Source organism: Synchiropus splendidus, chromosome 10 (genome assembly GCF_027744825.2).
Source record: "Synchiropus splendidus isolate RoL2022-P1 chromosome 10, RoL_Sspl_1.0, whole genome shotgun sequence".
NCBI classification, from domain to species: Eukaryota; Metazoa; Chordata; class Actinopteri; order Syngnathiformes; family Callionymidae; genus Synchiropus; species Synchiropus splendidus.
In genome coordinates, this window is record NC_071343.1 from 12,660,084 (window position 1) to 12,683,437 (window position 23,354).

At 42.9% G+C, this 23,354-nt stretch overlaps 1 protein-coding gene across 1 annotated transcript; it reads left to right on the forward strand.

The window, feature by feature from the left end:
• The first annotated feature begins 5,867 nt into the window (after nucleotides 1–5,867).
• rftn2 (raftlin family member 2) lies at nucleotides 5,868–23,325 on the forward strand. Its single transcript, XM_053876704.1, has 9 exons — nucleotides 5,868–6,316; nucleotides 17,598–17,778; nucleotides 19,038–19,146; nucleotides 19,239–19,413; nucleotides 19,485–19,703; nucleotides 20,396–20,502; nucleotides 21,204–21,307; nucleotides 21,377–21,458; nucleotides 21,900–23,325. Exons 1-9 carry the CDS (start codon nucleotides 6,178–6,180, stop codon nucleotides 22,113–22,115), a joined length of 1,332 nt encoding a protein of 443 aa, XP_053732679.1. The 5' UTR covers nucleotides 5,868–6,177; the 3' UTR covers nucleotides 22,116–23,325.
• The last annotated feature ends 29 nt before the right edge of the window (nucleotides 23,326–23,354 follow it).

Here is a 23,354-nt window from a genome sequence, read left to right on the forward strand (position 1 = left end):
GATTATTGGAGGATTGTTATTTTAGTCTGAGCACATTCTAGTCAATGTTTGTTTCACCATTCTTCTTTCTATTTACTTTTTTGCCTACATTGTTGTTGTTGTTCTCCCTTGCAACGTGACTGAAAACAAATGCATGCATTCTCTCTGTTTTCATTGTCTCTTCAGTTCAGATTTCTTCATTCATAGTAAGAAATGATAACTGCTGCATTCTCAGACTTCGGATTTTAATTTTCCCGACAATTAAAACCAGGATGCAACAAAGGTGTTAGAGAGTGAACAGGCAAAGTATTAATATTCAGCTTGAAAATCTCCCTTTCCTTCATTCATTTATTTACATCCACCCATCAGGTTGGCAGTACATCACTAATTCTCTTGATATTCTGAGTATTTTACTGTAATGTTTCAGCATCGATGTTGCCACCAAAAACAGTTGTTTAGTCAACATCTTATTTGTTGATGATGATTTGAGCTTCTTTTTGAGTTTCTTTTTTTTCCTCTGAAGGTTTAAAAACTTATCACTAATAAACTAAATATGTAGCTTGTTCCTTTAGCTTGGATGAGATGACCTGAGCTTACTAAAAACCCTCTTTATTCCAATGTAAACCATCATAAGAGGCGCTGAATTATTATGAATCATTATTCATTATGTTGAATTTAAAGCCCTCGGTTACATGCCACTTCCTGAAACTGAGGTGTTTCCATTCTCCTCTTTTCAACTTCATTTACTCTAAATATGAGTCCTCTCATAACAATCATTAAGGTCAGATGACAAGATGACTATATTGTTCAGCGTTGAGGTGTGAGATAATCCAGTATGAATATTACAATGAGCTATCCAGCCCTTAAACTAGGTTGAGCAAAAATTCTACAGGTCTCCAGGGTGTGGTGAATCCACAACACAACACACCCTAGTTGCGCCGAATATCACCAAATATGAAATTAGCATTCCGTTGTTCGCAGGAAAGCACCTAACTTGTTCAGATTTTTTTTATGTCACTATGATACAAGCATTGGTTCAAGGTAACGCCCAACAGCATAATGAGAGGTTTTAAAGTTACCCTTAATCTGTAGTTTTATGACGATATTTATGTTTATACTATCACAGAATATTATGTCCAAAACGGTGAGATGGAGTGCGAGTCCAATCCCAAGTGTAGCCCTGCCGAATGTGGAGTATGGATGCTAAACTATCATCATGGTGTGAGAAACCTTGTGGAGGAGCGTGTGTGTGTGCAGGTTTACAGAAGTGTGGTCAGATGATGGGTGCACACTGTTCTCGCCGGCTTTTGTCTGCCTGAAAAGAGAAACAACCCTGAGCAGTCGTTCCTTCTCCCTCTCAGCTTCATATAAACATCCTCAGACACTTTCACTGACTATTTTTTATTCCGAGGACGTTTATTGGGTACTATGGGGCAAAATGAAATGAAAACATTCATCCCCCAGCTGAGTGGATGATTAGTGGAGTCATAATGACTGGAAGAGGTTATTAAATATAAGCTTATTCACACTTTCTCTCACCAGTCCTGAGTGTTCCCTGCAGGTTGAGGCATTTCAGGTCGGTGCAGATAATCACACCTCTACTTTGTATTTATGAATGAAGTGTAAGTGTGTGGGAGGAGGAGCGAGATCAGAATGAGGAGCACCAGCACAAAACCCGACATTGGCGTTGCCAGGTTGTACTTTTTGTAGCTTGTTGCATGTAAAACTTTCGCTCAAACCTTTTTATTTGTTCTCTTGTTTGTCACAAAGGGAAGGTCTGAAACAGGGTTGTCCACCCTTTTGAACGTGGACTGCAAAACCTTTCCTCAGTAACTTTTTTTTTATTTCTAGTATATACGCTTCTTAATCTTTTCAATTCTTCAAACTCCTTAAAGGTTAGGAAATTGTCTCAGAATAAAAATTCTTTCTCACGTAATCAAACCTCTTGCTCTAAACCTCCAGAGTTCTGACTCCTAAATGTTTTCAACTTGTCAGCTCTTCATCCTTGTGAGTTCTTCAAAAGAGGAAGCCTTAATTCCCTTTCTTTTCTAAACTCCTCAAATTCTAAAATCCAAATCTGGATTTATATTCTAAGTCTTAAAGTTCACATCTGCATTTCTTACTGCACATGAAAGTCGTCAGATAATGGTCTTCTTCAAGTCTGTCCAATTTCTTTGGCATTCCCTGATAAAGTCTTGCTGTCAATCAGAAGTTCTCGGTCTTGTTATCCAAGTCTCACTTGTCCATTTTTTAAAAAGGTCTGTAGTCGGTCAAACTTCGCACCACAGTTTTGTCAATGGGGCAAATCTAAATTGAAAAGCAGGATGATTGAATTCAGGCAGAGTGATGTCCGATTCTAGAAAATTGAATTGTTACGTGTCTGCTGGATTATCTTCTGCAGGTCAGAAAGCTCTCTAAAATACTCAATAGCAAACGCATTTAATTATTTTAGGACTTTTTTATAGACCAATTTATTCAGCTATTTGAATTGGAGGTGAATTTCGCCCAAACTAATCGCACAACAACAGTTCGATAGCATGCAGTGGGATTAGTTTTCGCAATATGAAACTAATCTTAACTTTCTGGTTATTTTCAAATATATACACACAGAGATTGGAATGAATTAAATACTTAACTCAACTTTCAACGAATTTGAAGGGTAATGTTTGGCTGAAACCTCATTCCACAATAACTGTAGTGGAGTTAGATCCAAATCCTAAATGCGTGTCTTTTATTAAGAGGGAAACACAGAAAAATGAAAGTGAACGCATTGCGTTTAGATGAACTTATTCCGCTTTTGGCTTGAGGAAAGCAATCTAACACTAGAGGACGCTGTTCACAAGTAAATCCGCAGCCAGTTGTTTCCATTAGACGCTGAATGAAAACACAACGGATCGCCGTCTGAGAGGTAAGTAAATCACTGTCATTTAGGGCAACGACGACAACACAAACAGTCTATATTAGTGGTGTCATGCCGCTACTTCGTCTTCGAAAAAAATCAAATCATATTTTTCTTATTAAAATTCCTGCTTAACAACTAATTACAGTACGTCACTACAACTATATTACTATTACTGCTATTACATTATTACGTTTCCAGTGCCGTCTAAAATTTGCAATAAAGAATTTTGTTGCTACCATTAGAACTTCAAAAAAAATTGTTTAAGATTATTTGACATTTCTTCTTCTACCAACAGTCACAACAACTGCACCTCTTTCCGCAGCAAATGTAAAATTCTAGCTGTCCTTGAGAGAATGATGAGAGAGGAACCAAAATGTGTTGGGTAAATGGCGACTGCCGCTCAACCTTCATCCGTATTTCTTTTGTAATCTAAGAGAAAATTCAGAGCTTGGTAGCTTCGATGAGCGCAGCGCAGCTGTGTGTCGTGACAGCTGTGCGACAGATAAACAGGTATAAATATGGTGAAGGATTTCCAACCCTCTCCTCCTTCAATCATCCCTCCACCTCCTTCAGCCAGCTGCTTCCTTCCTTCCTCATCTTCCTCTCCTGCCACAGACAATCAGACTGAAAAACACAAATAGCACTCAAAACCCATCATTCACTGGACAAATAAAGACGCATTTAATGTCCAGGGGTTAATGTTACCAGTTAGTCTTTCATTAAGTAAAAGCTGAGAATTTTGTTCCAGTTAAACTTTTGTTTTCAGGCGTTGCATTGAAGGGAAATTAGGGGGAAAAAAATCTTCTGATCCGTAGATTCTGATCCGTATTACAAACCCTGGAGCACCCTAGTCATCTCAGAGTTCAGCTAAAAGCTCTCCTGAAGAGCTTTTCTGGCTTCCTGCAGCAGTTTTGCTCCACTAATCAACAGTCAGAGGTCAGAGGTCACTGAAAGTGTTCTGTTTCTGCATCTTGGGTCCAGATGCTGCTGCTGTCTGTTCTTCATTCGCTTTCCTACCGAAATGCTTCACTGGACTTCTCTGGTCCACTGTCAAGATACACTTATATTGTTCTTACTCTCACTTGGGGAAGCATTGATGCAGAGTGTTAATATCAAGAGCAGGATGCAGGAAATTAGGGAAGTAGCTATAGTCAGAAAGAAGATGGAAGAAAGAGGAGAGATATCATGGATAAAAAATGTTATAAGCTTGGAGGCAGGCAGAAAGGATAGAATCAAAGAAGTCAAGAAGGGGAAGAACAGGGGAAAGAAAATAGCCCAAAAGAAATTAAAAGGGAAGAAAGCAGAATAAAGCGCAGAAAAAAGTAATTACAATAATAGGTACGTAGCTTCGTAGGTAAAGATGGAAGCAAAAGGAACGAAGCAGGGAAAATTCATTGTAATCCAAGAGTGTGGTAGAAGGAAGAAAGCAACAAAGAGGAAAGGAAGAAGGGGGGAAGAAGGGACTCAGGAGAAAAGGAAGATCAAGAAGGTAGGATAGTAGGAAATGGAAGGAAAGGAAACAAAGTTTGAAAGGTGGGAAGGAAAGAAAGACGGAAGAAAGGAAGGAAGGAAGGAACAACAGAACTAAGGAAGGATGTATGGATGGAAGGATGAAAGAATGGATGGAAAGAATGAAGAAAGACAGGGCAGTGGAAAAGATAGATGGATGGTTGATGGAAGGCAGGAAGAAAGACAGAAGGATAGAAGGAATGAAGGAGTGAAGGACAATCAAAGGAAGGAAGGAAGAAGGATAGAAGGAATGAAGGGCAATGGAAGGAAGAAAGGAAGGAGGAATGAAGGGAATGAAGAAAGAACAAAGTGAGGCCAGAGGAAGGAAAGGAAAGAAAATGAAAAATAGAGGGCCTTGTGGTGCTCATGTGTGAATCTGTTCGTGTATTTGTGTGAATGTGTGTTGCTATGTTGGACTTCTTGTATCTTATCTCATTTAACATGACCCACGTCTCTGCTCAAGTCAGAATTTGGATGTAACATTCCACAGATTGAAGATGGCGACTCGATGTGATCGTGGTCCTTGTCTGCCAGCCAGTTTTGGCTCCTGGTTATGAACTGATGGGGGCCACATAGCCAGACCACTGTCTGTGTGTTGGTGTAAAAAGTGAATCCTGACACTTGGCTGTTGATTGAATCTCGGGCTGATAATTTCATTAGCGTGGCCCGCAGGAGGCAGATGGCTGATAACTGCTCTCAGATTGCTGAACACCAGCAGCCTTTGTTTGTCTCTGTTCATAATGAGTTCAGATATATAAGATATTGCATTAGAGACATCTAATGAGACTGGTTAGGCTGCAGAAGTTTCACCCTGAGGCAGGAGGCATGTGTCCACGACAACAGTTGTAATGAAGAGCGGAGGTTTTTGGTTTCCACACATATGTCAGAAGTCAGAGTTCACCTGAGGGATTTGCTTCATGTTGCTTTTTAGGACTAGTCCTCAGGGAAAGGCATTTCAGAAAATACGATTACACTGGAGGGGATAATGTACTTCACAATAATAGAGAGCGATTTAGAAAATGAGGCATGAAATAATGTCAGTGTGAATAAAATTTTAAAAACTGAATATTTGTAAATAGACGTCCAGAGGAATCAAAATCGTGATAGTCGGCTTAAAAAAGCAGGATGACACCGTTATTCACAGTCTGGGTGAAGACATTCGCGAAGACAAAAAGACGGAACTTTTTGAAGGACTTTTTGCTTGAATTTGAAAAAAAATAAATCAAAACACAAATTATACACTCAGTGAGTTTGCTGCTATTAGAACATGTAACCCTGGTATTGCTTTGATTGGTCAATACTTATATTTTTCGTTAAACGAAAAAAAAGAAAAGAAAATGTATTATAAACCGTACTACGCTGATCCAATGTTTTTGTTTGTAATTTAACAATCTGTGCTACAAGTGAATGTTCCGTGCTCTTATTTTGAAGGCAGAAAGGAAAGGGTGTGATTTCTGCCACTTGAGTGTCTGAAAGTTTCTCCAGAGAGAGCGCTCCTCCTCTCCACGCTGCCCCGCGGATATCTCACTCTCTCAGTGGACACTTTTTCACCAGCGCGCCGGTCATTACGTCTGTCTCTGCACTGTTAGAATCTTTCGTTGAAAGTGGATTTTTTTAAACTCTGCTGAGATCGCCGCTCGCTTCATTACGAGGATCAAAGAAGGATGGAGCTGCTCCGGTAAAGTTTTCATCCGCCAAGGAGACGCTGTCGGTCGGCGGGAGCGGAGACGCTCCTCCGGTACTCTGACCGTGCTGCTTCGTGAGCTGCTCTCGCCGAACCAGTGGCGATGGGCTGCGGCCTGAGGAAGCTGGAGGACCCGGAGGACAGCAGCCCCGGGAAGATCTACTCCACCCTCAAGAGACCACAAGTGGAGACCAAAACAGAGACGGTCTACGAGTATGTGCTGCTGGATTTCAGTCTGGAGGGTGAGAGTTTTCAAAATGAGTCTATAATGAACTGAACAAAAAGTTTGGATTGAATTGTTAATCGATTGCGTCTGTCACCTTAAGACATTGCACTTGAATAATGTGGTGATGTTAAAGGGAGGGCTGACGACAAAGGGAACTCACACTAGAGTGTTGTTCAAACTCATTTTCACAGCCTTTAGTGCATCATGAATGGCCAGTAAGAGACACGTTTTTAAGTCAAAAGTCTCCCATTCTTTATGAGTAACTTTAAGAAGCTACAGGAGTTGAGGCCCCTCTGGTAAACACTGATCTAACTGTGCCACCTGGTTCTTGCCTCTCATGAAAGATGTATGGAGACACCAAGCCTGAAGAGGTGTTTGTGGTAAACAACAAAATAAATGTGGACACATGCATCCGTGAGAACATGTGTCAATATAGCTGCCACTGTTGGGTCAATATTTTGTGTGCTAGTCACGAAGGAGCTCATCTGTCTCACTTTTGCCCTCCCCTACTTTACATCCAAACTGCTCTGCATCCCTGGTTTGTACATTTTTTATCCATGGAACCAAGGTTTTTACCCGGTTGGACTGTCTTTTTGTGGATGTTTCTGGATTAGCATGCTAGGAAACATACAGATATCACGATAAAATGGCTGTTATCTTCAGTGGTCATGACTGAAATGTGAACATTCATGTTGATTTTATGTTGGCAATATGTCCTGAAAAGTGGGCTCCATAAAATGAACCAGGCCTTGACCTTGACACACATCTGTAACCCATCCATCATGCAACTACTGTCCTTTGCGTGCTGCTAATTTTAGCTGTCTCCGCCCTACCTGCACTCTCCTCTTCACCTCCCTTGATTTCTCATTTTCAGTCCTTTCGACTCCTAGTCATAATTCCACTGAATTGTTCTGTGATCAGGTGGTGTGTTCCATTTGTGCTCGGAACTTGAAATTCCCAGTTATGACACTCAATGTTAGATGTCCCAGTGGGATTGTGGGAGAATTCTCACCGCTCCGAGTACATAATCCAAGATGGCTCCCCAGAACGTAAACAGGAAGTTTTGAATCAGAGAACTATGCCAAAAGAAGTTGTGTTTCCTCTCCGTTCTGTGGGTTTTCAAATGAACATATTTATCAAGACATGGCTTTTGTGGGCAATTTTCGTTTCCAACTTTATTACCTGGAACGCACTGCACTCGGCTGCAGCAAGAAAACTGCCCTCACTGTCATGGAGAGATAAACTGTAATATCAACTGGGGGATCGCTTACAAAGTTGGTTAAGATTTAGTAGTAGAAGTGAAATAAGTATCATTGTTGGTCCATAAAAGTTGTGTAATAAATGCAGTGATGTTGTCAGCCTACAGTTGAATTGCGAATGTGTAACTCCATTATATATCAGTTGGTGTATGACAGTCTCCAATAAGGAGCTAAACAGCGCACTGTAGCTAACATGACTTTGGGATGATTCTTTAGTTCTTTAGAATTTGCGTTTGCGATTACCTTCATGAATCTCGCTGACTCAGGAGGGTTCCGGAGTGTTCAGTCGTGCCCAGTTTAAGAGGCAGCTGACTGTACAATGAGACGACTTGAAAGGTCCAGGCTGGTGCCAGAGTTAGCGTTGCGTTTTGTGACTGGTCGTAATTTCAGCACCCACACTGTTGTCCCTCTAACCAAGCCGTGGGCAGCTGGCGACTAACGTTGTGTACTTGCAGACTGTGCACGAAGATGACGTCTTGAAGTGGTGCAGCTAATGTTGCTTTTTGTTTACTCCAAATTATGTCGCGGTTTTGTGTTAGAAAGTGAAAGCTTCTGTTCACACCGCCGTAAACAAACACATCTGTTTAAATGTTATTTCCTCGTAGTTTAGTTTTATCATTCCCGCGGGCGCCTCATCTCCTCCCCGCGCCCCCGTTAAATTAGCACGTAGCCAGACAGGAAGCCATTAGCAGCTCTTACACCGTCATAAATGTCATCCCCTCGATGTCGCTTTAGATTTCACACCATCCTGCTCGCAGCCGAGCCCGTCTCTGACCCTACGACATCCTTTCCCAGCAACAGTCTTCTCTCTCGCTCAGCCTATCGAGAAATAGGTCAGCGGAGGTTTTTCCCCTGTCGCTATCGCTTCATCAGTGGAAAACCTTCACCTGTTCCGATGAATTAGACCTGTCTCAGAAAGCAAAACCCACCTGCTGGGTTCTAAGTTGCATGTCACGTGTGGTAATACCGCCAAGCCCCCCGGTTGCCATTTTTGAGGATAATCCCTTCATCTGGCCCTCTGACTGTCTGTTGACCTATTTGGAAGGAAATAGTGATTAAGTTCTGAATGGGTCGCCGGCGTGTAAACAGCAGGCGGACACCGTAATGACGCGAACACTGTAATGACTCGGGAAGGAAAGTCCTGCTCTCCAAATTATAGAGGGATGTGAAGTGTGGATTCTGGCTGAACAGCATGCGTCATGACTCCTTACATTACTTCCACTGACTTCTGACTTATTACTGTGTAGATTCTCACCCTGTACATTTATGTTGTTTACTAGCTTCTTTTGAATGAGAGCAGATTTGTTTGTGTTTAATAACATCCTTGTTTTTATAGTCTGTTTTTCCGATACATTTTTTATCATTTTAAACTTGAAAGGCTATTGCTATAATAATAAGAGGATGTGCATGTGATCAGGCTTGCATCTCATTCTGCTACTATGGAATCTTGACCTCTACAATGAAAAAATGGAATATATTAGTGCAAAAAAATAAAAGAAACTGATGATAATTAGAAATTCAAATTGATCTGGGACTGGGAAAAACTGATAATAAAATGAGTAATAGGCATTACAAACAAGGAAAAGCTTTTCTGTCCTAGTATTTAAGAGGAAAAAAAAAATCGAGAGCATCTTTCAACGGATACAACAGCGCATGAACAAGTAAAGACAGACTCTGTGTGTGCAGACGCCTGAAGAGTCAACAATAATGACTGGCTGTTATCAAACAGGCTTTTCATGGAGCCAACGATTGGTTTCATCAGAGCTGGAGTTCTGAAACAGCAAAAGCTCATCACAGTATTGTTCTTGTTCTAGACGTCCAGAGACCCTTCTTAGTTGGAAATGCATTTTATTTAACCATCTCTCCTGTCCTCCTTTCTGGACCTTCTGGGCATCATAATAATAATGATTATGATATGTTTTATAAAAGAAAAAGGTCAAGTTGGGTTTGGTTCATGTGCCACTGAATCGGGTCTGTGTTTGTTTTTTCTGTTTTAAATCTCTAGATATCGACACAGTAATTTGAAATGTGCATGTCAAGCACGCTCACCTTGAATCTCAGACACTGTGGAGTTTACCTTGGGACTGTGTAACCAAATAAAGTGGAATAGGCTGGAGCTATTTAAGTGTGACCCATTCTGAGTCAGATAATGTTTTGAAATCTCTCTCTAAAGGCATGTTGCTTTTTTTGTGTTGGCTCTGCATCCGGACCATTAGCTGCATGTTTTGTGCACACAAACACGTGTTGCCCACTTCGAACATTCCATTCCCAACAAGCACCTGGCCCGCAGATCCTTCTCTTTCAGAACTTGTCAGACCATCAGTAATGGTTTTGTTCAGGCAAGTCTCACCTCACTTCGCTCTTTTCTGCTGCTGATCCTCAGTGGACTCCAGGCCCGGCAGTCAGTGTTCGATCTAGATTTCTGTGGCAGCTCGGAAGGCTGTTGTGCGTTGCCTGGCCTCCGTGTCCAGCTTCCTCTCCGTCAGTCAAGTGAAATGGGGCCAAGTTAACTAGGAGCTCGGCCGGTATTGGGAACAGTGCTGAGAGACATGGCGGGGGGGAGGAAAGCTCCATTTTCATAATTGCAAGAGATGGATGCATGTTAGGAATTTGACAGCTATGCCACACATGTCCTATAAACCTTGTTCAAGAAGACTGGAGATCAGATAACCTCTTCAGGAATGACATTTTTCCTGACCACCGTTGTTCTCTTTGCTGCTGAGCTGAGGGCGTTCGGAAACATCAGTTTTCAACCAAGTACCATGATGCTTAAAAATCTTCAGTCTTATCAAGTTACACTCATACGTGCCCCTCCATGAGAACATTAGACGGACCTGGTGTGGAGTTCAAAAGGTCTTAAAGTGGATGACATATCTTTGGTCTTTGATGGCAAGATTTTTTTTAGCCATATATGAATATTGTGGTTTTTGGTTACAGCCTGATAATAATTTAAAGGTCACAGAATAAGCTTGTACTGTAATTCATTATGGTCCGGTTGGTGGTGCTTTGAAAGGTTGGGGTACTGTAGACCTGGATTGGGTTTCTGCTGGACATATTGGTGGAGGGGAGGAGTCTGAAAAGAGTTCTCAGGCGAAGTCATGACCCTTGGTAGGCTTTGATGTTCATATTTGTTGGAAGAAATATTTATCTGATTAGAGTGATTTTAACTCAAACTTTCAGTGGGTTTCAGCTCACGACATTCAGGTTTTTTGCTTCGTAGGATGATGCTGTTTTTCTTCTTGTCGCACAAACATGGGTGGAAGAACAAGCGATATCCTTGGCATTGCAATGGTAACGCTTTGCATCCCAAATTCTGCCTGTTTTTTAGGTGTATATTTTTATGTAATACATTTCTACCTACTTTTCAAGGCTCTTGGTTTTTCAGTGGGCAACCCTTTTGGTGGTTTGTGAGGAGGGACCCAAATAACACAGTGAAAAAGTTGTGTGGGCTGAATCTGTGACTTTTGGTTATGTTCAGCGAAGTTATTGTGGAAGACAGGAGGAAGGAACAGCCTGTCTTTTTGGGTCCATTCTCTAAAAGTAGGGCTTCTAATTTTCTCGCAAAAGTCACCTGGAGGCATCAAAGTAGCGTGGTACATCTGAAGTTTACGCTGGTACAGGTCACCAGGTCCAGTCATTGTCAAGCTAAACTGTAAGATGCAGACATAGTTGAGCCAAAACCATGTTATCCAGAAGAGAAATTCAAATTTCTCTGGTCTGACTGGTACACAAAAGTCCAGTCCTTGCTGACTAAGACAGTAATATGATTTACTGCGCTGTCATGTAATGTAAGGTTCAGAATTGTTTGGATGTCAAGTTGAAGTTTTGTTCGGTAGATGGATATTTGATGGTTCAAAGATTGAGATGTCCCTGAAGGTTGTGCTTTTTATGAGGCGTCAAAGAGGCCTTTGTGTGAGTGGTTGTCTGTTTTGTGCATTGTTTTTGTTGGTGTAAGTTGACAGGCACCACTGTGGGTGTGAAGTGTCTGATGCTGGGCCGAGTAGCAAAGGTCCAAGTGTGGGTTGGTGGCCTGTTATTAAAGTAAATAAAACCAGACACTCACTTGGCATCTTCAACTAGCACTGTAATAAATCTGTGTAACATGCGACCCGGGGTTCACGACACATCTCTGCTTCACTTCTCACTGTGTGAATTGGACACTCAAACCTATGTGTCTATTGTGATATATATCTAGCTACAATCCCACTGCTGGCCCCCTAGAAATATTGCTCAGTCATAAAAGCAGCCATCATCCATTCATAAAGAGAGCTTGTGTCTCCACTTGTCTTCGCCAAAGAGGACACAGCAGAAGCGGTCAAAGGCTTATGATGTCGCGACCTCGCAGACATATTGGACGTGCTTTGATGGGTTTTATGCTCTTTATCTAATGACTGCCCGGACTAGATTCTGAACAGTTTGTAGCACAATAGGTTATCCAGAGATCAAAACATGACATGCCTGAATGAAAGGATGGATTGGCGGTCACAAAGGAACTGCGGGCTGAAGTGATGGATTAACCTGAGCTGACCTGATCTCGTATCCGTGGTATAGATTGGGATGAACTGAAGCTCCAGGAAAATCCATTTGAACATTTTTTTTTTGTTTTCTTTTTGAAAGGATCTCTGCCAGTACTTTATATCATTTCTGCAGATGAACGCAATGTCCTGTAATCGGTTTAATCTGAGAATCTAATGGCCCTGGCTGGATTATTACAGATTAAAGTTGGTATTTTGATTATTAAATCCGAAAGGTGATTCGAAGGGCAAAATGACGTGTTCGAGACCTGGCAGCTCAATCGATGAAGATGTGTTGACAGGGAGGGATTGTCTGTGGTCCTCCTGAACCCTGAACAGCAGCCCACACGCTGAGGAGCTGGTGTTCCATACGCGTCGATAAATCTGTCAGAGTGGTTGTCTGTCTATACAGTATGAGCTCTGGAATTGACGCCGCGTCCAAAGCCTTTGCTTTGTGCTGCTGGGATAGGCTTCAAGTTAAGGTTATTTTTATGGACGATTATGGATGAATTTATGGTCATACAGTTTTACAACAGAGAAGCATATCAATCCTGGTGTATAATAGTGTAAAAATGTAAGTGTAATTTCAAATTATATTCATATAATTTATGTTAATGGAATTATATTATTCTGATTTATTTATTTTTTTAATAAACTGCGTTATCTCACTTTATGTCTCCTCTGCAGTTCCTTTTGTTCTTGTCACACATGACACGTCCTGTCTTTGTATTTAATGCTCAACTGGCTGGGAGGGAATAATGATCCCTACATGAAAGGTGCAGGGGATCTGTAGTCGGACAGCTACCACAGGCTTCACTCCCCTTTCCTGTGCCAGTCCTTCCTTTGTAGACATCATTTTCTCTGTGGTGGGAGATTAAACACTTTCAAGTAGGTTTTGGAGTTTTAGCTCATTTAACTTGGGAAACTGTATCCTGTCTGCTGATAAGACGGATCCCTCAGTGAAGTTATGTGAGCTGATTTTGTTTACAATCTTGGTTGTTGGTGCTGTAAGATGAGGGATTGTGTAGCGCCCCTGTATGTCCTGCGAGGAGCTCTTGGAAATACTTTTCATTTTGAACCTGGTGGACTTTTGGTTGGACTTTTTTCTTTTTTTTTTTTTTTTTTGACGTTTGACGTTTTTGATCATTCACTGATGGATTCATTTTAATTTTCTCCCTTAGTCTGTTGGCTAGGCCACTGAACTGCATCACACATTTTGGCAATTTAGTCAGTCAATGTTTTTCTGTTAAAGCAATAAAACCATTCTATGCTGTCGATTTGTTTTCTCATGGAAGGTTTGCAAACACATAGATATATTTTCTTTTCTAAGCCACCAGACACTGATATCGGTATCGGCCCTAAAATCGGTTGACCCCTAATATAGATATAATTTTGATATATTGCTTGGCTTATTTCAGAGCATTGTATTTTGTTAAAATTTTAGAAATACTGCTTTTATTTTGTGAAAAAAACACCAGTGGAAATCCAACTAGTGAGTCTGGGATTTTCTTTCTTGCTTGCTGATGAACAGCGAGTTGCCTTTGACTACTCATTATCACTGAAAGGCAATCAATAGTGGGTTTTTTCCCAGTTTCCAGGCACTTTTTTCTCACCTTCTTCACTCCTTTCATTCACACGTGGGCTCATAAACATCTTGCAACTCTTGTTTTGCTCCGAAACCTCCGCCTCCTTCACTCAATCTCAGCCCTCCCTCTCTGGACTCTCGTCCCCTCCTCATCCTTTACTTCTTCCTCCCTTTTCACCCCTTTTTGCTTCTTCATCTCCTCCTCCTCCTCACTTTTCTCTCCCACACCCCAGTAAACAGAAGCCTCAGTGTGCTGCTTGACAGGGCGAGCGGCGGCAGGGTGAGGAAGGGGGTGTGCAGACTGAATGAAGCAAAGGCTCCAACAAAAGAGTCGCTTAGCAGAGTGTGTGAGTGTGTGTTGCCCTCCAGGGACCCATTAGCCGCAGTTTTGTTGCCTGTTTTTTTTTCTGTGGCCCTCCAAACTGATATGTTTAACTGGCCTTGTTGTAAAAGAAAATCTTATTTTTCCACAAACCAACTGCTGCTTTGGTCATGAACCTTCCTTTCATTTCATGTCCCGCAGCTTGAACATGTGATCCCGTGTTAAATTGAAGTCAGCATCAAGTGCTGTTGGTGTTCAGACCCACAGGAATGCCTGTAAACTGCAGTTGTGTTTGCTCGCCACACCAGGGCTCCTCAGGTTTTGGTCCCCGCCGGCCTCCTAGATTGCTTTGGGGGGGCTCGTTTTCATGAGGGCCAGAGGAATGCTGTGACACAAACATTCCCTGGCCATCTCATTCCCAATTTATGAGACTCTGAGTGAACTTGCATGTGTCCTGGCCCCTCGTTGTGGCTACAGGAAGTACGGGGTGGGTCAGTGGGATTTCCAGACGACTTCATTAGGAAAACAGGTTCACATGCAAACTGGGTGTTATGTAAACTGTGACCAGGTTTTTGTCTGAATTTGTGAAGCTTCCAGAGAAATAGTTTTTCCGTCAAACTTTCTCAGTGACTTTACATTGTTACTCATGTCTGCTGCAAAGATCTGGAAGGCTTTGTAAATGTGCTGATTCTGGCTATAACATTATGACCATTTACTTGGGTGTTCAGAGACTGCTGTGGTCCCTATCAGAAACATTTGAGACCCGTGTGAGAATGGTGACTACCATCCATAGGTGGCTGCGTTGGGGCCGATTGCTCAGGTTGATACCTGGCTGAAATTGCTGAGATTCACCAAGGTCTGAACGTGCCGTTTGGAGCATACTGAGAAACGTCTGCTCATCTACCAGTTGCTGCTCTTTGTTGTGACCACCTGCCCCAAACTCCAGAGAGCTGTGACTCCATGGTTGGAGCTCCACATCCTTACAGCCACTGGCCGAGTTAAGTAGAGACTTTCTGTCTGGGGTGACCTGAGTTCGAGTCGCCCCCTGCTGTGCAGCCTCTCACCTCTACACCTCAGACGAGGTCCCTTTTTTCCTCCTCAGCTGGCAGCCCTCTGCGCAAAATACTTTGTGACCTACGACGAAGCACGTCTCAAGGAAGTTGTCTTCATCTTATTTTTGTCAATTCTTAGTACTACGAGTTATCGCCTTAGCTATGAATGGATGACGGACCTCCGCCACGGCCCTTAACAGAATGTGGCGTTTCACAGCCAAAATGAAAGATGAAAGGGTCTTGTCGTATTTGTTTTACAAGGAAATAGCGGAAACAAGCTGCGTAATACGGCGCGTCTTGACTGGTCCACGCTGCTCTCACAACACGTTGAACACAGTGAGAGAGATTACTGACGATCGAGAAGGTTTTAATCAGTGAAGTTCAGATCCAGACGTCGGAAATGATCAATGAATAGTCTGGTGATCTTCAGTAACTTGGGAAAAATCAGCATCTTTCCTCTTCGCTGTTATCATGCAGACAGCTGCGCTGCAGTGAGACCACAGCAGTGAAAACAGTTACTGTAGAGCGCAACATTATTCATTTAGGCAAGTCTGTCTGTCGATAAAATCAGATGTTTTTCAGCCTGATAAAGGCGAAAACACGTGACTTATCAAACATCCGCAAACACCGCGAGTCCCGGACCGCTGCGCGGTGCTCCCGTTCCAGAGCACAATTTTCCTGCAGCTCCCAGCTGCACACCTCAGTGTTGTGGGAGCTTGAGAAGTTGTTTTTGAACGATGTTGTGCGCCCAGACAGCGATCAGACCCTTTACTGTTTGTGTGGAGTCACACAGTACATGTAGTTTCCGGCATCTAGAACCGAGTCACCTGAGGCGAGAAGCTCGCCCTCCGTGGAGACTTTCCCGAGACAAAGTGCAGTTCTTCACCCGGGATAAGGTCCGCGGCCAAAACTCGCTTATGCTCACATCTTGGACTTCTGAGCCGAAATAGCTTTGTCTCGAGACAGAACCAGCAGTGTGAAAGATTGTTTCTTTTGGGATGTTTCCATGACAAACTTGCAGAAAACTGTTGTGTTCATCGCCACCTCCATGATGTGTTATGTTGTCAGTTTGTTTCGATGTCTTTACTCTGTTTTAATTTGTTTGATCAGGTGAGATTCCATTTCCTGATCATCTTTCTGATGGCGTGGCGGTGCACCATGCTTGTTTACATGTAGCCTGAAATGTGAGATGTCACATCTGCCAGATGCAACTTTTAGAGCAACTATGGTGTCTTCATCTTAAGGTAGCAAGGCTCCTCTTCCTCGCCACTTCATTAAGTTCATTAAGTTGCCTACCTGAGTGTGAAAGGGCCGTTTGCACATACTCTGCATTTGAGCCCCTTTGCAGAACTGTAATACTCAACCAATCTCTCAGGCTCTTCCTCCACGTCTCTGTGTTGAAGAGTCAAATGAAACCAGATTCACCAAACTCCTTATCTGCTTCTGCCAGTTTGTATTTGCCTTTTCACTTTAAAGCTGCTTTGAACACAAGTGTCCGGATAAACAAGGTCCCGCCCAGCACTTCACTTCAGCTCCCACACTTCAAATCATCATCTGTTTTCACCACATCAGCATCACCAGCCGCGGCTGCTTGGAGAAGACTGTTTTTGAGAGTAGAAATAGATATATATGAACTTTTATGAAAGAGTGTGGTGATGTGGTGTTTTCTCGCCGCATGCCTGCTGGAGCAGCTATTTTTGTGACAGACTCTACGTCAACCGCCAGACCAGGGTTTTTCTAAGGCACAGCTGGAAGCAGGAAAACAGAGGGCAGTTTTGGTTTCCAGACAAGCAGCATCCTGGACATTTATAGTGGAAGCGTAAATGTTTGGGACATTTCCCTTTAACAGAAGGGTTTGTTGTGATTCATGGGGAACATTTATGGATGTCCGTGAGAAAAGGTTCCTTATGTTACTATATATAGAGTCGCCATGAGTGGGTGACGTTCTGCAGCTGATCTGCTGAGAGGAAGAGTTGGATCTGTAGAGCCCTGTGATGTTTTCCCCTGCAGCTCTTAATAGCACTGCACATGTGTGTTTGTGGGTGACTTGTTAGACACAGTGAAGGTGTCTTTGTTCAGGGTATCTCTACTGATCATGACACCCTCACAAAAGTAGGTTTTTTAGAAACCTCAAAACACGACTAGTGAACCAAAGAAAATAAAATCATCATATTGGCAGGTATCTTGCGATAAGTACATTACAGTACTGTAAGTTCAGCAATATATTGTTATCATAGCCATCATTTTCAGGGTGAAAAAAATGATAATGTAGTACAATATCGTGTGCAAAACAAATTTATTGTTGTGGTCACAGTCCAGTTAAATTCACATGACTCCACTTAAAACATCAAGACAATATCACACAATCAAATATTGTGAAATTTCAGCATAAATATCGGTACAATATCGTGCAATCAAGTATTGTTATATTTGAGCGTATCAATTTTTTCTTTAAGCTCTTTTGGCTCATGGATCTTCCTGAGCACATCCTCTTGTGTTTTACTGCTTACTGCCACTAGCAGTCAAAACAAACTCTGAAGTATAAGCATCTCCCCCTCCGCACAGGAAGTCGTCCTACGGTCCAGTATGTGGCGTCGCTGTCCGAGCTACCGCAGGCTCTGCAGCCGTACTACACGCAAGGCTACGTCCTGGCAGCCATCCACCCCATCATCCTGTCTGTGGGACGAAACCGCTCGCTTCCCTTCAGCCTCCTGTACAGAGCCATTCTGGCGCGGCCTCGACCCAGGTAACTTTCTCTTCCCACTCGAGACTTGCAAAATATGTAGAGAATGCAGCAGCAGAAGGCCACTGAATGAATTTTCTGAAGAAGTCTCACTAAATGTTCAATTCAAGTACCTTGTCTGTGGAGTTCCATTTTGAACTTGACTTTTTTTAACTGTTTGCTTGGCTTTAGTTATAGTCTTTCAAAGGATTTCTCCAATTTTTATCTCAATGTAACGTCCTGGTCAACCCTATGACTATATAAAGGGCCTTTGATTTAGACATTCTTTCAGTTATTAAGTATGTATTTTTCCAATAATATTTATTTTAGTTCAAAATGTCCTAAACAAATTGCATTTTTTTCAGCTCTCATCATCTTTAACGTTATGAACACTTTTTTAAAACATTGGTGCCTTCAAAGTAAAAGTGCTTTTGAATGTTTTGTTCCTGACGTCAGTGAAGCTCATGAATGAACTTTTGCGACCAGCTGCTGCTTTGTAAAACGATAAATGATGAATGAAGGTGAATGAATCTTTTACCATCTGTAGTAGAGCGGGGCTCAGAGGAGGAAGAGGGGGATCGCGTGTAGACAGTGTTTTGGTTTGACTCGTAATGTTTAATGAAGATGCGATGGTTTCTATTGGCTGTCAATGCACTCTGCAACAGAAGTCCCGTGCCGGCCAATCAGAGCACAGTATTGCTGCTCCGGGGTTTGCAGGGTCAGGGTAGTGTTACTATGAGAAGGCGGCATGTCACTACTGCAGCTGTGTTGTACACATTTTTGGGATTCTCAGTCCATCGAGCTCTTGAGGGGGGGGCAGATCAGATTCAGCACAGACTTCCCCCAGGGAGAGTCAATAGGGGTCAGAGGTCAATGTGAACATTGGGAGGAGGAGCGTTGAACTGTGGGGAAGTGTCATTGAATTTACCACGAAGAGCAATGAAGACAGTTGAGGAGGAAGATTAAACATACTTTGATAGAGAAATAAAGGTTGAAATGCATCTGAAGAGGGTGAGCCTCACTTGAACTGTTGCTGGCTTGGAGGCTTAAGTGTCTCTCTAAAATGTTGTTTACATTCTGTAATAGCCTCCTCAGTCTCCTGCTGACTGTATGAAATATTCATATGTTGTCGTCTGCAGCCCCGTGGCAGTCACCTCTGAGCCCCAGCTGCTCCGGTCTGCAGGTTTAGCTGCCAGTCACCTCAAAGCCTGGACTGCTCAGAGCTCAGCAGATGTCCTGTGTCATTAGGTTCTGGAGTCATGCTTGTGTGATGTGTGTTTCAGTAAACAGACGGCGTCCATGTGTCACAGTGTGCCGGCGCTGAGGGTGGAGGAGTGGCCATTGCCTGGAGAGTCGCTGACAGGAGACACTGTCCGGGCGCTCATCGACAGGGTCAGCAAGATTTTGTGTATAACATGTTATATTGATATTTTTAATATAATCTGCCTGTAGATGTCCCACTATCCTGGCTCCTGTTTCTCCAGGTCAACAGCAGCGCCCGCGGCGGGGTCCGCTTCGTCAGCTCCGTCCTACAGCAGGTGAGCAGGATCAGCAACGGCAGGGTCCACAGCCCCAAAAGAGGCTACCGCTCACCGCCGCGCACCCCTCCACGCACGCCCCCTGGAGACCGAGAGCTGGAGGAGAACACCTACAGTCCAGGTGAAACCTGAATGAACTCTTTTACAGTAGGTTTAAATATCTGCAGCTCACATGGTCCTCGCTCCTTTCAGACCTCCGCTTGCTGGTCTTCTTCCACTCCTGGGCTCCTGGCTGTGCCCCCCTCGGCTCCTTGGCATGCCAGTATCACCAGGGGGCGCTGTCCATGCGCGTCTCCAGGAAGGGTCAGGTGGTCAGCGCCCTAGAGGCTGACTGGCTGGAGCTGACTGCGGCGTACTACCGAAAAGGCTGGTCGCTGGTGGACTCCTTCGTCTACTGGGACACTCCCAAGGGTGAGTGTGTGGGGTCCTCTTGTGACATCAGAGATGACCTTTGAACATATCAAACTGAAAACCGTTTTTCTCCAGTAAATCCTTTTCTGGAAAAAGACGTTTTTTGGCTGCTGAGTAAATCCCTTCCTGTTGTGTCTGAAGGGGTGGGCAGTGTCTCTGACCCTAACAAGGACTGCTCCCCTTCCTGTGCAGGATCATCTGTTGACTTGATGAAATACTGCACACACACACACACACACACACACACACACACACACACAGAGGTTTGTCTTCCTATCTTAGTGAAGACCATCATACATTGACGTGCATTGACATAACCCTTTCCCCAGCCTCTCTCCCTAAATATAACCATCTAAAACAAATGGCTAACCTCAACCAGGACTCTGAACCAAACTTAAACCTAATTTTGAAGACCCAGTTATTTTGAAGTTTTCACCCTCAAATTGAGGTTTGGACTGAGGTTGAAGACATAAGGTCCCCATGAGGATAGTGTTTTGTCAAGAATTGGTCCCCACGACTCAGTATAAACAAGCCCCCCCCCCCGCACACACAGGAAGAGGAATCACCTATTTTTAATAACTAGGTCGCTCGTGTCACATGCTCCTGAATTGCTTCCGTTATCACTCAGAATCACATTTGTCTACTGGTTGTGGTCGACTATGACTCCTCGTGGTCTGGTGTGTAACTTTTAGGCGAGCCGGTGCCCAGAGCTCTGGAGGGACTGTTTGTGTACGAGGAGCAGAGCAGCTCTCCTCCTGCCAACGACACCATCGTAGTGGAGCAGTGGACGGTCATCGAGGTCAGTGGGGGCAACTGTGAAGGTCAGGGGGAGAGACACGTGACCTTATTTTGACCAGATGCAAACAGTCTGGGATGGATGTGGTTCCCTTCAAACCAACCCTTCCAGTCAAGTGAACTCACTTCAACAACATATGTAATAAGTTGGATTATTTCATTCCACCTTCTAATGCAACATCTCTTTTTTTGTTTGTTTTATTTATGGATTTTATTATGGAATTTCTCATATATTTTACCATTTTATTAAAAATGTAGCTAACCATGCCAAGTGTTATATTTCTATTTTATTATCTTATAGATTTGTCTTTCACATGAAGTCATATGATTTCTCCTAATGTGATATATATATATATATATATATATATATATATATATATATATATATATATATATATATATATATATATATATATATATATACAAAACAAAAATACTTTGCAAAAACAACAAAAACAAAGTATTAAATGTAGAAATCACTGCCTTAAAGGAAGGTTTGCACCGGAATCCTCCAAAATTTCAAAGTTTTGCATCTTTGACTCATGGTTGTAAACCACATCCGCTTGTGTTAAACAGCAGGAGTACACACCACACTTTAATATGCGTGAGTCAATGCTGGTTTCAAGTTTACTGGCAGAGTGACTCACGAACAACTCTGACTCAAACTGTTTCATGCTAATCTCCCGATTAATGTGTCGCATTCAGGGCTCCAACGTGAAGACGGACTACGGTCCTCTGCTGCACACTCTGGCTGAGTTTGGTTGGCTCCTCACCTGTGTGCTGCCCACTCCCATCATCCGCCACGACAGGTGCCATCATCTTGTCAGAGTCTTTCCCACCAACCTGAACTGACGGTGGTGACTGTGTGTATGTGACAGTGATGGAAACTTGGCGACAAAGCAGGTGGTGTTTCTCCAGAGGCCGGTAAAGAACCCAGGTGCAGCTCCGCAGAGGAACCCGGTGAGATCATTCTGTCCTACATGACTTGAATTTGAAAATCCAAATTCAGAGCTGTCTTTTGTGGGTTTGACTGCACAGATATTTGGAAAATAATAATAATTATTAGTGGTAGTATTTTAAATGTTGCACCTTCTTCTTTCAACTTTTCCCATCCGAGAGTCCAACCACGATCTTCATTGGTTGACTTCCTTCTTTCCCAGCGCCAGACATCTCCATTGCTAGTCTCTTCAGTCAGTCAAACAAGGAAGTTTAATCTGATCGTCGTAGAAAATACCAGAAATCAAATTTCCGCTGGGGAAGAAGAAATTCATATGGTGCATAGCGCCCTCTCCTGGCCAAATGTAACCCTGTCGTGCCTTAGTATTATGCCATTCAAAGCGTATTGGAGCTGCTCGCAAGACGTGAAATGTTAATCTCATCTCAACCTGTGTGTTTGTCCAGTCCATTTCCGTGCACAGCGACGTGTCCAGTCGCTCGGTCAGCCGCTCGGTCAGTCGCTCCCTCAGCAGCCCGCTCCCAGTGGAGGATCCTTCCTTGGCCGCCGGTGGCATCGGCGGGTTCCCGGTGTTTGGTGGCGGGTTCCCCAGCGCCATGTCCCATTTGGAGGAGGGGGGGTTCGAGCAGGAAGAGGGAAAGGCTGAGGTCACTTGTATGTGAACTCGAATTGTGATCCCCCCCCCCCCCCCATAAAAAAAAACTCCACCAGTTGCCACGGTGACCACAGCCCCTCTTTCTTTTGAGATTATTGAGCACTTTCTTTTTGAAGCCATGACTGAATAATTTTTGTCCTTGTTCTAGAACGTGACCAAAACAGTATTCAGGTCCAAAATTGATTCCACTTGATTTAAAAAAAAAAAAAAGTTTCCAAAATTTTAATAGCTTCAATTTTGGAGAACTCACTTCACTAAATGCCAAAATACAATATAAAAATTCTGGGGTTAAAATGATGTAAAATATTTGTTTCAAAATGTGAGGTTAAAATACCTTACCTAACGCAAGCTCACGTATGTTGTATGACAGCGGTGCGGTTCTTAAGTATCACACTTGTTCTCGAGACACTGGTGAAACTAAAATGTGGGTTTTAATTTATATCCGTTCCTTCACCTCATTTTGAGACCTGCTGGACCTTCCTCCTCACTGACCCTGAACAGTCACCGAGCCAGATCTGAGCTGAAGACTTTAGACTCTGATAGTCACGACCAGATGCTGAGAGCAAACAGTATCATGTGGACTTGAAGTGGTTTTATCTCCAATGGTACAGACGCTGAAACAAAACTGGACCATGTTTCGTGTGAAAAACGATTGCAGTATTTTCAAAATGCAGAATGAAAAACCTTCATGTAACTAGCTCAGCAATTGTAAATACTGGTGTTTTCATGCCTCTTTTTTAATGGTGGTTTAAGTCCATAAATGTTTTATCTAATGTTACAGCGCCACCTATAGATCAGCGTTAACATGCCAGTCTTTTTGCCTCTGACATTTTGTATCATATTAAATGTATTTCCTGTCACTGTGTCTTCTCATGTTTACTCTTGCCACTTTCACTGACTGAGGACTGTTCCTCACCCTGGTCCTGGGTTTTTTTTTTTTGTTCTTTAGATGCACCAGAAAAACGTCAACACTTCATCCAGCTCTACTCCTAGTCTCAGGCAGATGACAAAGCTGCTTCAATATCTCTCATTTTCTCTTTTCAAACACACAAAACCAACATGAATAATAGGTCTTTTTTATTAACAGACATCATGAAAATGTCGACAGTAACAAAATTTTTTAGTCCATTAAAAAAAAAAGTGGGCAGGATTAATAGGCTCCTCCCACAAAATAACTTAATGACAGTAAAGGAAGTGAGGTTGTGCTCTGAGGAGTCAATGTGGATATTCCATCTTTCCTAACCGA